Source organism: Clupea harengus, chromosome 17 (genome assembly GCF_900700415.2).
Source record: "Clupea harengus chromosome 17, Ch_v2.0.2, whole genome shotgun sequence".
NCBI lineage: Eukaryota > Metazoa > Chordata > Actinopteri > Clupeiformes > Clupeidae > Clupea > Clupea harengus.
Window position 1 is genome coordinate 10,229,861 of NC_045168.1, and position 14,472 is coordinate 10,244,332.

Genomic DNA, 14,472 nt, shown 5'->3' on the forward strand with positions numbered 1-14,472 from the left:
AGCAGAACCTTTCTAGTCTCGCTTTCAGACAGTTGCAGCATAGCTTCAGCAGGGTTCACGTAGCTGTTCTGTAGCTAACCGGGGTTGTTTCCAAGTGGTGACATGGATGTATGAGTTTGTGATCTTTGAGGGAGTGATAAAGAAGAAGATGGTTTGGCTCGTTTGTTGGAAGTGAAACCACTAGTGGTAAGTGTGATTTCAAAATAGGCATTCTACAATCTCACAGTCTGTGAATGGCTTTCTGATCTTCAGAAAATCCCCATAGTTTTTGAGTCTGGGTTCATGTTTGTGTGTGTGTGTGTATATGTGTTCCTGTTTGTGTGTGTGTGTGTGTGTATTTGTATGTGTATATGTGTTCATGTGTGTGTTTGTGTGTTTGTGTGTTTGTGTGTGTGTGTGTGTGTGTGTGTGTTCATGGAGGAGAATGTGCCAAGAGCAGCGGTGGTGTCAGGGGAGCAGGGGAATGGCGTCAGTGTTTTTTCTCGCCGATCTCTGGCGTGCTCACAGCAGCACCCCTCCATCCCCCTCCAGCACTCGTTTGGTTTTCTCCTCCCTTTTTGACAGGAAGTTTATCATGGTGGTGGTCGGGAGGGGGGGGGGGGGGGGGGGGGGTTAGCTGATTGTAGCTTATTTACACTACTGATTTTTTCTCTTTTTTGCTTCTTTTTTTAACACTTTCTTTTTATGTTTTCAAACTGCTCGAGCTCTTAGGCTCATGACAGGAAATGGTTGTTTTGGCAGATTACCGTCAGAGCTTTTGGTTTTACACCTCCCTCTCACCGTCCAAGATTTACACCTAGACAAGGGCGACTATGCATAACCTCTGCTCCCGCACTCTATGCCAAGCCAAATTCCAGAAAAATGGAGCAAAACAAATGAAAAAAAAAAACGATACTTGATTTGTTGTGTTGATCGTCTGCCCTTAGCCTTTCTTTTCTGTTTTGACGAATGAGACTGTGATTATGTTTGAATGCTTGGCTGGCCTCTGTGAGCTCGCCATATGCTAGCTTGCACGGCTTCAGGCTGAGGTGATCTGGCTCCTCCACTTTTGTGTGATGTGGGTAGGCTCTTTGTTTTTACACATCTTGATTTTTTGCACTTTTTACACTTTTTGACAGGTGTGAACTTCAAGGAAGTGAATGATGAGAACAAGCAGAAGCTCTTTGGCGAGATCTACACTTCAATAGACACTTTGGCATTCACGTTTGGCAATGTGTAAGTGAAGCACAACAACCACGCAACCCCTCCACATACCACTGACAGTGGAGAGATGGATCACGTATGAAACTCGGCTTCTCTTGCCACATGTAACTGATGATGACGGAGGTATTTGTGGGTGTATATGAGCCGGGGCGTATGCCAGCGCTCACGTCTGTTTTCATGTAATAACAGCTGTGTCTCTTTTGGATCCCATCCACTGACTGCGCACGGCAGAGTCAGTTTTGTGAGAATGGTGTGTGTGTGTGTGTGTGTGTGTGTGTGGCAGCTGTGTGTCTGTATGTATGTATGTGTGTGTGTGTGTGTGTGGGTGTGTGTGTGGGTGTGTGTGTGTGGCAGCTGTGTGTCTGTATGTATGTGTGTGTGTGTGTGTGTGAGACAGCTGTGTGTGTGTGTGTGTGTGTGTGTGTGTGTGTGTGTGTGTGTGTGTGTGTGTGTGTGTGTGTGTGTGCGTGTGTGCGTGTGCTAAGATGGAGCAGGGAGTGCACCAGTCTGCCTGTGAGTCAGGAATGAGATCAGAGGCCTGTAGAGATCCCCCTGTCAGCAGAGTCATCGTCTCCTTCTTTTTTTTTCCCTCTCTGTCCCTCTCTCTCCCCCTCTCCCTCTGTTCCTCTTTCAGAGTGTCTGACTTCCTTATGGGAGATGTAGAGAATGGATCAGCTTTGGGGCTCCCCCAGGCCCGAAGAAGCCGGGTAAGACATCTGCACTTCCTCTCTACTCCTCCTCCTCTCCTGAGGAGCAAAATCAAGAGATAGGAAAAAAAAAACAGAGATAATTTACCAGCCAAAGACAACCAAAGAGGATGTCCCCTTCCACCTTTTTTTTTTTTTTTTTTTTTTTTTTAAACCTGCGTAGTGCCGGGGTCAGAAGGTCCATGAAAAATAGCCACGGCCGCCCTGTTTCAGACAGTGAGAGCCCTCTTCCTGTTTTGGAGAGGAGCTCCAGAAATACCCTTATGGAAGTCAGTGATCATGACGAGAGCAGCTCGCTGGAACCTCGCCGTAAAAAAAAGACCTGTACATTAGTCGGGCACAGGCTGGACAGGAAAGATGCTTGTTTACCGTGCGACTCAAGGGCCTCTTTCCTGTCCGTCTGGACGCCATGATCCCCCCCCACCTCACGGCGCTTATCTGACCTCCCTTTGTCTTTTTGCAGTCATTTGAGAACCTCTGCGTGGATTCCGGACCAGAGAAGGATGATTCCCCAGGTAGGAGGCGCTTCTGCCCCGGTGCCCGGTGTGTGTTCTCCCGGGGTCTGTGGTCACTCTGTGCTCTGACGGGGTGGGAAGAGTCAAACGCTGGCTTGTCAGTAAGCACTACTAAATCAGTGCTCAGTGTTCTTGGCTGCTCACAAGTCCATCCCACTTCAAGGGTATATATAAGCCCCCCTCACTCAGCAGTTCAGTGATACAAGTGTGTGTGTGTGTGTGTGTCTCTGTGTCTGTGTATGTGTGTATGACAAGTGTGTGTGTGTGTGTGGCTGTGTGTGTGTGTGTGTGTTCCTATGGATGAAGGGCTTTAGTTACTGTGTGTATAAGTAGGGAGCATTATCCAGGCCTCTTATAGTTACCTGTCATAAGGCTGTCATAACCAATCCCTTGTCAGAGCTGCTTAGCATCAGTCTGAATTAAGGTGACCCCTCTAACTTTCACTTACTTACACTCACCAACCTAGCCATGTACTCTTAAACTGATTAACTGATCTTACTGATTTAAACACAGGAACTATGACACTTTGTGTGTGTGTGTGTGTGTGTGTGTGGCAGGTCCATCTCCGCCGGCGCGGGTGGAGGAGGTGGACGCAGCGCTCCACGGGAGCCTCACCGGTGTGGAGTCAGCCCTGCTCTACGCAAAGACCTGGTCTAAGTACACCAAGGACCTGCTCAGCTGGGTGGAGAAGCGCATCAACCTCGGTGGGTCCACTGGCCTCAGATCAGGGCCCAGAAAACCATGTCCTTAGTTCTTAAATGCTTGAATGAGTAATCAAGTATTTATGATGCATGCCGCCAGTAATGAGCCATAACATGTATCATTATGATCTAAAAGCAATATCATCAATCATTAATCATTAATTATTAATTACTAAGTAATTCCTTTGTTTTAGAGGTCTGTACAATGGAATACAGTGTAGTGAAGTCAGTCAGGTCAGGTTAGGCTAGAAATGTTTAGCCACAATGCCAAGCAGTTTCTGCATTGAGGTGGAAGGGGAATGAAGTTGGGTTAAGCTGTTTGCAGGTCAACCCAGACGAGTTCAAACTGTGGCTGACTATGATGATCCGTGACTCCATGAAGGCGTAGGTGGTAGGAGCCGTAGTGACCCGTAACTGAATCATCTCTTGAGAAAAACCAGCCCTCATCTGTTCCAGAGAAACAGGGCAGTGGTACAGCATGTTATACACTGATAAAGCTTTGCAAGATCAGCTGAACCCTCCTGTCTGGTCCACATAATTGATATTGGCTTATAGTGGCTGCTGTTACAATACCGGCTGTACCCAGGTCAGTGCTGGGGCTGTCTGTGTGGGATGCAGGCTTTGTCTTCTCACCTGTCTGCTCGGAGCGGACAGTCGTTAGCGGCCATGAATCTGCCGTACTTGGGGCTGAGTTATGTACACACTGACATGAGCAAGGCCGTGTGTTTGCTTTACATGCGGACTTCACACGCCAAGCGCTTGGAACGCCGTTTCCTTCCCTCTTTTTTCTTCTCTGTCTCTCTTTTGCTGACCTTTCTTGTGATTGACTTTCCTTTCTGTTTAGATATTGAGTGCGCCAAAAGCTTTGCCAAAATGGCCGACTCTGCAAAGACGCTCGCCAGCCAACAGGTTATTTTTCCTCCTCTCCTTTTTTCTCTGCTACTGTTTTAATACATTAAATGCACATTTTAAACAACTGACTAAAGAAAAAATTAGGAGCTACACTGGGTTATTGTGCTATGAAATGGTAAGTTTATAGAACCAGCCAATGGTCTTAATTTGTCCCTTTCTTGTCATCTGGTCCTGAAGGAGTTCATGCCATTCAAAGAGATCTACACAGTCGCGTTTAAGAATGACATTGAGTACAGCCAGGTCATCCTGCACACTACCGCCGCCCTGCAGGCCAATAAGTTCATCCAGGTAACATGCCCTCATATCCCACCCTCATATCCCACCCTCATATCCCACTCTCATATCCCACCCTCATATCCCACTCTCATATCCCACCCTCATGACGACTTCTGAACAGGCCTGTGTCCACATGCCTGGTCTTTTAGATTCATGTTGACGTGTGTCTCACCCCTACTCCACAGCCCCTGCAGGCCAGAAAGAACGAGCTGGACAAATTGAGGAAGGAGGTGAAGGAGCAGTGGCAGAGGGAGCAAAAGAAAATGGTGGGTATCAAAGGTCGCCAATAGTTGAAAAGTTGTGAGCATAAACTCCAACTTTACCATGCTGAAATGAGGGATTCAGTTTTTTTTATTATTATTTATTTATTTTTATCATGACTTTGTTCAACTTAGTGAGAACTAACTGAATCATACATGTTTCATAATACAGTGTTTCATCACTTCATGTGTGGGTAAACCTGTAACATAATGACCGCGTGAAAGAAGCAGGTCACAGCCTATTGTTACCTAGCATCATAGACATAGTCTTGATCGGCTTGTGGCTAGTTGATTGTTGATCTCAATTCACAAGTATAGAATATGAACAGGGAAGTCCTATCAGTGTCAGCACTTGCACGGTCCTCTCATAGTTCAGTATGAGGTATGAGTCAAGCCTCAAGCATTAGGCAATCACAACAAGCAATTGCCTAAATGGGGCCCCTAGTGCTTTGAGTGCTATTAGCTTAAAGCTAAAAGTTAATAGCTAGCTAATGTGAAGGCCAGTCTCTGGAGTTGTTCCATGGCATCAGAGGGCAGACTAAGTAGGCTGCGTGGTGTTCTATGAAAGACTGTTGTTCCATGAAAGACGTGCAGGATGTTTGCAGCTCAGCACCTATAAGCAGAACTGGGTCCTGAGGAAGTGGCACGGCAGTGCCAGCGCCAGGGTATAGGGAGAGAGAGGGTTACAGGGGCCACTGTACATTGTGTTCACTTAAGTGACCATGTCCTCCCCTATAGCCCCTCGAAGTGTGCGTTTCCTTCAGTGTCTGCACTTTGTGTAGCTGAATAGTGAAGGGTTCTGTGGTATTTGTGTCAAGTGCACTTGCCCAGATGCTGGCACTGAAAATCAGGAAGTGAATTTAGCAGTGTTGAGTCAACAGCAGTTTTGTAACACATGCTGGTGTGTGTATGTGTGTCTTTGTGTGACATGCAAACTGACTCTGTATGGCTCTGCTTGGTGTTTATGATGTTATGCTTGTGTGTTCATGTCGATAGGTCTGTGTTAATACTTTTCTATTTCTCTCCTTTTGTGGATGCGCCTGCATGTCTGTGTACTTGTGCGTGTGTGTGTGCGTGTGTGCGCGCGCGTGTGTGTGTGTGTGTGTGTGTGTAGCACGAGGCGGACAGTGCAATGAGGAAGGGGCGGCTGCTGCAGGCCCAGCGGCAAGAGGAGTATGAGAAGGCCCGCAACTCCACCAGCCGGGCAGAAGAGGAGGCCCCTGGAGGAGGAAGCGCTGCCAGCAAACAGCTGGAGAAGAGGCGGCGCCTGGAAGAGGAGGCGCTGCAGAAGGTCAGCGAAACACACACACACACACATACACACACACGCAGACACACACATACAAATGCTTACAGATGGGTGTAAACACACACAAACATAAAAAGTATGTGGAACTGTTGATAGGGACATTTTGGATGAAAAACCCCTTGGTTGATGGGATTTTTAAGTGTGAACATAAAATCAAAAGACAAAAGCCTTCCTCGTCGTGGTGCCAAGGAAACATAACAAACAAGTTTTTTTTCTCAGTTGGGGAGTTATGTGGGTTTCACTTCACATGCTCGGGTGCATCGGGTGCATGGCCAGAAATGCCTTTCGGTAGTATACTTCATCCAGCCATTATGGCGTCGGTCTAATTGGAGAAGCTACTGAAGTAAAAACAGCCACATAATGTTATATCGACAAAAACCTGTCATAGCTTTGAACGCAAGCCCTAAACACCACTGTGTGCTTTTTGTAGACGAAGACTTCAAGACTTAGTTCCTAAATCATTTCAAGGCACCATTTATAGCTCAGAGTGGGTGTGTTTTCCCCCCTGTGCTGGTATGGAAACAAGGAAGTCAGAGGACCGAAAAAAGGAAACGTCTAGGTTTGCGTTGGCACCGAGGTTGCCAGATTGGAGCGGGTAGTGTTGTCTGCGGATGGTCCGCCGGTTCACTGACTGACTGACTGACTGGCTGCTGGTTGTTGGCAGGTGGTGGACGCCAAGGAGCACTGCAGGGCCTGTGTGAATGATGTAGCGGTGAAGAAGGCGGATCAGGCTAAGGCCAAGAGACAAATCCTGACCCAGATCCGTGAGCTGGTGTTCCAGTGTGACTTGACACTGAAGGCGGTGAGTTCACTAAACAGACACACATGTGTCTCTAACACACACACACACACACACACACACCTGTACAAACACCATCACATACAGACATGTTCTCATGTCCATAGTATATGTTAATCCTAGGTCAAATCAATTTTCTTTTATATTCTGCCACTTTTAGCTACAATGCTACTGTTTTAGCTGCTGTAATTGATTTTGATGTATATTTAAGGATTTAAGACAATGAAATGTAACACCATTCCGATAAAGTACACACACCTCAGTACCATTGTTTATAAACACGGGAAAAAGGAGAGGCACATATTGCGGCCCAGGTGTATGAAGTGTTCCCCCTGCGTTCCAGGTGACGGTGAACTGGTTCCAGATGCAGCAGGCCCAGGTGGTGTCGCTGCCGGTGAACTACCAGTCCCTGTGCGAGAGCGCCAAGCTCTACGAGCCGGGCCAGCGCTACACCGAATTTGTCAGGAGCCTCCCCACGGACCGGAGCCGAGGAGGATCCTTCACCTACGACCTATCCGGCATGCAGAACTCCGGGTGAGATGCATGTACATAGTTTTAGACGTCTTCAAACACACACTCTTTGGGCTTCTAAACAAACATGAGCACATATATATATTTATATTTATTTTATATATATATATATATATATATATATATATTATTGTAGCCTACTGGAAGAGCAAGTGACTAACAACGCCAAGGTCATAGGTTCGATACCCAAGAAGCACACATATTGGGGAAATAAACAGCCACTGGCTTTGGATAAATGCATCTGCTGCTTAATGAATCAATGTAAAGGTAATCATATAGTCACGAGGACACGCTCATATGCAGAAGTTATAATTTCTAGTGTAGCAGGAACTGTCTTATCTAGGCTGGGTTGTGGTTTTAAATAGGGGAATTGAGAGGAAACTATTTGATGAGAGAGCTTTCTGTGGCCAACCTGCATTTACTGAACATTTGAGTGGCGTGGCGAGTGATGCTTACTGAAAAGGAGAGGGGGATTGTGTGAGAAAATGAGAGAATGGCTGAGTCAGAGACAGAAAAAGAGAGAAAAAAAATTCCAAGAGTAATTGTGTTGGAAAGTGGCAGAGAGAGAGAGAGAGAGAGAGGGACAGAGAGAGAGAGATTTAATGGCCATGAGAAATGGAACAGGAGAGAGGGATTTTGTTGGAGGAAGAAAAATGGAGAGAGGGATTGCGTCGGAGAAATTCTAACACAATTGACTGGGCGCCCACAGGCCTTCCTGAGGAAATGACTGTGGTCGGAGGAACGAAGGAAAGAGGGAGAGCAGAGAGAGAGAGAGACAGAGTGAGAGAGAGAGAGGGAGAGAGCTAGATAGCCATAGTGAGAAACAGAGGTAGAGGCAGAGAAAGGGAGGGGGCTGGCTCTGTTTTCACTACGCAGGTCACCACGCCCTTACTGCCTGCTGCACCGCAACAACAACACAAATCACTGAAGCTCCGCTTCCCCGTGCCTCACCACCACCAGCCTGCCCCCCACACACACACACACACACACACACACACACACACACACACACACACACACACACACACACACACACACACACGCAGGCCACCGCACGTCTCCCATGGTCACAACACACACCAAGGCACCATTCAGTGATAAGACCATTGACAGGTCTGCTTAAGCTGGAGAGTTGGCTAGAAACCGTTTCCAGGTTACTTCAAAGGTAACATACACTTTGCACCAGCGGGTCATTCGGCCTGTTAATTGGCAAAGACACCTTTGGTTGCCCCATTACTGCTCCCTAGATTTCCCCTCTGGCATTGGCTTTCACACCGTGAACTCGTAACCTTTTTAGATCCACATTCTCCCGTATGACTTTGAAAATCCTCGCTGGTGAGACTAAAGTTTTAAAGGGTCTTTTTGTCTCGGTGGGACTTGTAAAACGGAGTCCGTGTCCGGATGGGGTGGCAGTGACAGACGCTGGTGCGGAGGTGACAGGCTTTTGTTGTTGTGAAGGTGGAGGGGAGTCCCGTTTTCTTGACTTCCTCCTGCCAGATCCTGCCCGCTGATCAAAAGAGGCCACAGGCAGACGGCAGTGTGGGAAACACAGAACTTCACACATCAGCAAGGTCACCACCACCACGTGTCTGTGACTGCTGGAATACGTGCTGTCTACCAACACTCACCAAAAAGACACATACATTCACATTCACATTCACACACGCACACACACCCCCATACACACACTCACTCACACACAGGATTCCTAGGAGAAAACAGGTGGATGAGTTTAGATGTGAATGTGTTGAACTGTCCGATCACAACTCGAGTAAATGTATGTTTTACTCATTAGTGAATCAAAATGGTTGCTCCAAAACACTAAGTAAGGCTTTCACTTTCACTCTCTGAACAATTCTGTGGCCTTCATATCCACTATAATGTCTGAATCTTGACGAGCAGGGTTTCTTTTTCACTTCCCCAGGTTCCCCTTAAATAAGCAGTCAGTGAACTGCAGCCACTCTTCCCACGGAAACCTGTCGCAGATGTCTGTTACTTCAGGTGACTTCCTGGGCACAGACGAGGTGGAGAGTCCGGTCCACATGCGGCCTGCCAAGATCGCGGAGAGGCGCTCCAACAGCAGCACAGACATCCAAGGCAAGTCCTCTCTGCCGGACAATAACAAAAACAAGTTTCTCCCATAAAATCAACAACAATAGAGTAGAGGCAATTTCTGGCATTTTTTTTGCCAGGCTTATTTGATTTTATACATTAGATGGAGGACAGGGCTTTTACTTCAAAATCAAAATTGATTTTATAAGCCATTGTGAAGAACAGTCAGTCAGCAGAGGATGGGTCTAGTGAGGATTCGTATTCTTAGACAAATGACATATTAACACATATAACACACACTTATTGCACTCTTTTCCTGGAACTTTCCTTGACTAGTAAGTCAGGATCCAAGGTATTCATTGCTAATGCTAATGTTTCCTAAATATACCTAGGTGTAAATATAATTAGATTCCAGTTTGTGAAGATAGCAAATAAAGCACTGCACAGATATATGCATAACTAGCTTGGAATTTTCCTTAAGTGCTTTTTGTATGTTTAATATCCTGTTCTGGCATGAAGACATTCCACAGACATTTTGACACGTTCTGTTCCCCGTTTTGATTACCATTGTCACTCCCTCTCAGAAATACGGAGCAGCACTTTTGCGATGCCGATTCAAATTGCATTACAATAGAGCATGGCTCACTTCTGCTAAATGCTCCCTTAAGTGAGTTAGCCTGTGGAATACACACCCAGAGCACCCCTCCCCCTCCCTCTCCGCTTTGCTTAGATTGTTCCCTGCTAATGAGTTCAGATCATATCTCCCCCACACACACCTCTCCCCTAATACTAACCACCTCTTAGAGCCAGATAAATGTGTTAACATTGAAATGAAAGGGAGCCATTGACAGGCTGTTGGCTTCACAATGGCAGCTGGCTGTGCTGCAGATAGGAGATTAGGCTGCTTGTGAAGAAATGGATGAAACTTTTTTTTATGTTATTAAAGGCTTCCACAACAGATCCCACTTTATTTTTACTTATCAGTTGGTAAGTAGAAAAAAAATGGCTCTTCTTCAGATTCAAATCTTTATAAAGCTCATTTCCAAAGAGCTCTTGTCTTCTGTAGAAAGCACTTCAAGGTTGAGTCGTTCTTAGACTAATGTTATGAGATGATGAAATGAAATGATGAGATAGGATCTGTGCTGTGTTTGGCATTAGGGTGGCCTTGATCTCGGGAGATAAGGGCTCACCTCTGCTTTGGGCTGAAGGCATGGCTGTTGCTAATGAGGAGGGCGGGGGGGAGTGAGGTGGGCCGGGAGATGTGATCTCAGCTCAATGGGAAAGGTGCCAGCGCCCTGAGGGGTGACTTGGGGAGCCAGCAAGGCTGGAGACGATGATGAGTACCGTGTGTGTGTGTGTGTGTGTGTGTGTGTGAGAGAGAGAGTGGGTGTGTTGAGAGGGTAGCCTGTCTCTGCTCCCTGCTGGGTGCCATCAGGGCAGGGCTGCCGAGGTCGTCCGCATGGCAGGAGATTAGCGTCACCTCGTCCTCTGCTGACTCCGTTATTTACAGAACCTCCCTCTGTCCGTCTCTAGCTCTCCCTCTTGGCCCCTCTCACTTTTAAACCCACATCTCAGGGTTAAGGGCTTTGCTCTCAGTCTAGGAAAACATGTGTTAAGACTCAGCAACTTAAAGGAGTACTCTGCTATCAAGCTAAAGCTAACTAAATGTTGGTTTAAGATTTCAGGAGTTATCCACCTTTCAGTTATACACTCATTCAGTTACCGTTCAGTCCCTTACACATTACAGACAAAGAGAAATTTGCAGAAGTCTTTTACGTGATGATTTACATGATAAACTGAAATCCTAACATTTTCAAGAATAAGTCACTGACCCTAACCTCACAAAATGAAATATTTTACTGTTACAAGTTACAAGTTACAAGTTACAAGTTACAAGTCTTTTATTTGTCAGATGCACAAAATGACACAGGGTCAGACTGGGCACTGAAATTCTTAAGACAAGGCGCCGCCCAAACCTACCATAACATAACATCACATAAAATAACATAACAAACCATGACGTACACTCTGTACTATGAACATAATTTACACATAATAAACAAATAAACATATAATAACCTAAATATACAAGATAAATATACAATACGGTGTGCTAATTATATAACAACCTATACATATACACCTATACTGTTTATCATCAAACATGTAGTTGTGTGTACGTAAGTAATTATCTATGACACTACTCTTCCACGTGTTTGAGTGCCGTCAGTTGTCAGTTACTGTCACGTTGAAGTATTTGCCTTGTGCACACAAACAAGTGTGTCTAGTGTGCTGTCACCACATGTCAGAGGCCAGTCTCTAACATCAGCTTCTACATGAAAACCTCTGCAACAAGCTAAAGGGCTGTCAGGCTTTATCAGATAGAGACGCCGCGTTAGCATTTGCATCGGCATTTGCATCTGTAATTAAACATTGATTATATTCCTGGCACATGGCAGGCCTGAAATAGATCCATTGATTAGATATGCATATGCCAAGATAGGAATCATAAAAGGTCCAATTGGTAAGTACAAATGTTGTATAGAATGTTTAAAAAAAAAAAAAAAACATTGACAGAATTTAGTTTCAACCTCTTCAGCAACAGTATGGATTGTGTAATACTGACTTTCTTACCATCTCTCTCTCTCTCTTCTCTCCCTGTAGCTCTGAGAATACAAGGCCCATTCAGAGCCTGGGGAACGGGTGGGAATCAGGGTGGAGGGATGTGCAGCGACTCCGAAAGTGCAGGCGGAAGCAGCGAGTCCCGATCCATGGACTCTCCTACCGCCAGCCCAGGTACACATTCTCTCTCCCTCCCTCTAACTCTATCTCTCTGTCTTTCTCTCTCTCTCTCCCCCCTTTCTCCCTGGGAGTAGTGCATACTCCCTCTCTCCTGGGTCCTCTAACACAGCCATACCACAGTGGTGATCTAACTGTGTGGTTGTTATTAATGGTGGAGAGTCAGAAGTAGGGTGAGTTGCCAGTCATAGGCGTTAGCCACCCTGGCCCATTAACCCGCTAATTACCCCGGGGGCATCTGCATGCACAGCTGCCCGCCTCCTTCATTCCAAACGTTGAGCCTCTCAACACCGAGCTGATTGATGGCTGTGGCGCCTCCTGAAAGTTTTGACACGCAGACGATGCGTCATGAGCATCATGACAAGACTCACGTACCGCCTCGGGTTCACATCACTTCAACGATGTCGCCACCATACACAGTAAAAATTGTCCTTCCATTTGTCATCTTGGTTAAAAAGTCAAAATATAAGATTGTAGCCTAAACCAAATATCTTAATAGCTATAGTGGCAATGCCCTATAAATCACTACGCCATCAAACAGCAACAATTCTTCTTGACTCCTCCCTTTGGTGTTGCAACCATTATCAATCATTACATTGCATTCGGAACCCACAGCTCGTTGGCCTATGAAATTAGGGCCCACCGTCCAAACACTGAATACCAGCAATCCACATTTCCTTCAGTGTTAACATTGCAACCAACACTATTTGCATGGATGAGAAGTGTAAAGCCTTTTAAAACTGAGTGGCATATTACCTCTCATTGCATATCCAATCCAATGTCTAATAGACCCTTAATGTTGATTAACTCCTTTTATGCTGATTTCATTAAACAACAAATCTGGCCATCCATGGAGGGTCACTCCTTTCATTCTTCCGTCTCATAGCTGCTTTGTCCTGACTTCCTGTGGAATGCCGGGAATGCAGGGGCAGATATGTCTGGGATGGGCGGCTCAATCAGGCCATTATCAGCCAGTCTGGGAGAGCGGGTGGAGGGATTGATCAGTGAAAAGAGGTGTGAATCACCCTTGATGCCCCTGCCGGGGGGTCTCCTGCTAGAGCCATGATCCCTCTGCATAAAGCCCCTCACCCTCCTCCCACTCCCCATACTGATACCCCCCCTGATCTGACAACACTCCCCTCAGATCAGCCCTCGCCTCTTAAAACCCCAGATCAGTCTCAGAGTGGTGGGCAGTTGACAGGTATCGGCAGCCAAGGAGGTATCTGCTGCTGCTGGGATGATCATGGGATTTTTCTGTTTCGCTCCAGGGGACTTCAAGAGGAGGCTTCCGCGGACCCCCTCCACGGGCACCATGTCCTCGGCAGATGACCTAGACGAGAGGGAGCCCCCATCCCCCTCCGACAACGGCGGTGAGTGTCAGCTCGGTGTAGAGAAAATTACACAGGCTGCATGTGAGGTCAACCATTTTGCTCGTGCGTCTGTCAGTTCGCCGTTCCTTTTGTTGTCACATCCTTTGTGTGAAAATATGCAGACGAGAATGTGTAGAGTGTAGAATTTTAAGAATGTCCTTTATATTGAGCCGTTGTAGGTATTCATCACACACACGCATACTGAGTGGGTAGTATAGACTTTTTTTCTTCACCAGAACAGTGGTGTAAAGAGATTGCATCGTGCACTTTGAGGAGGTAGTCATGAAGAGATTGTTTTTTCGAAAAAGGTTTTTATTCACCTTTGTTGGAAGTGTAGTTCACTGCAAGTTCACTTCAGGAATGCTGAGAAAAACGCTGCCTGGCTGTCGGTTGGTCGAGGTGCTAAGACTGTTGTGCTTGTCGTCTTTTCTCTCGCTGTCAGGCTTGAGTGAAATGGTCACAGAGACTGCCAGCTCTCCTGGACCTTTCCGGAATGCGCAAATGTCCAAGGCGTCCCAGACACACAAGCTGAGGAAGCTCCGAGCTCCGTCTAAATGCAGAGAGTGTGACGGCCTGGTGGTGTTCCATGGAGCCGAGTGTGAGGAGGTGAGTACACACAAACACACACACACATCCCTCATACTCAATGACTTCTTAAAAGGTTCTTTTCTCTCCATTTAGTTTAGCTCTCTCTACTTTGCATAAATCAAATTAGTTCCAAGCATTCTTGAAAGTGGAGATTTTTTTTAGATGTTTTTCTTAAGCGGTTACACAACGCTCAGGGCCCTTGCTTGACTTCGGTGCCACGGTTCTTTTTCCACCCAGTGTTCCCTGGCCTGCCATAAGAAATGCCTGGAAACGCTGGCCATTCAGTGTGGCCACAAGAAGCTCCATGGCAAGCTGCACCTGTTTGGCATCGACTTCACTCAGGCGGCCAAAAACAGCCCTGATGGCATTCCTTTCATCATCAAGAAGTGCACATCGGAGATCGAAAACAGGGCGCTGAACATCAAGGTATGGACATTCCCCACCCACAAC

The 14,472-nt window shown here is 46.5% G+C and overlaps 1 protein-coding gene across 3 annotated transcripts in view; it reads left to right on the forward strand.

Moving 5' to 3' along the window:
• Positions 1-14,472, forward strand: part of arhgap29a (Rho GTPase activating protein 29a) — a 44,673-nt gene that overhangs the window by 26,331 nt on the left and 3,870 nt on the right. For 2 of the 3 annotated variants that reach the window (XM_012815219.3, XM_031584079.2), the window contains 15 exons: positions 1,119-1,215; positions 1,838-1,910; positions 2,374-2,425; positions 2,983-3,129; positions 3,971-4,035; positions 4,216-4,326; positions 4,500-4,580; positions 5,689-5,865; positions 6,548-6,685; positions 7,026-7,216; positions 9,138-9,310; positions 11,930-12,061; positions 13,333-13,434; positions 13,877-14,040; positions 14,260-14,448. In XM_012815219.3, coding sequence (XP_012670673.1) covers positions 1,119-1,215; positions 1,838-1,910; positions 2,374-2,425; positions 2,983-3,129; positions 3,971-4,035; positions 4,216-4,326; positions 4,500-4,580; positions 5,689-5,865; positions 6,548-6,685; positions 7,026-7,216; positions 9,138-9,310; positions 11,930-12,061; positions 13,333-13,434; positions 13,877-14,040; positions 14,260-14,448 — 1,892 coding nt within the window. Of the gene's footprint in view, positions 187-1,118; positions 1,216-1,837; positions 1,911-2,373; positions 2,426-2,982; positions 3,130-3,970; positions 4,036-4,215; positions 4,327-4,499; positions 4,581-5,688; positions 5,866-6,547; positions 6,686-7,025; positions 7,217-9,137; positions 9,311-11,929; positions 12,062-13,332; positions 13,435-13,876; positions 14,041-14,259; positions 14,449-14,472 lie in introns of all 3 variants that reach the window. The other variant, XM_031584080.2, reaches the window with a different exon arrangement.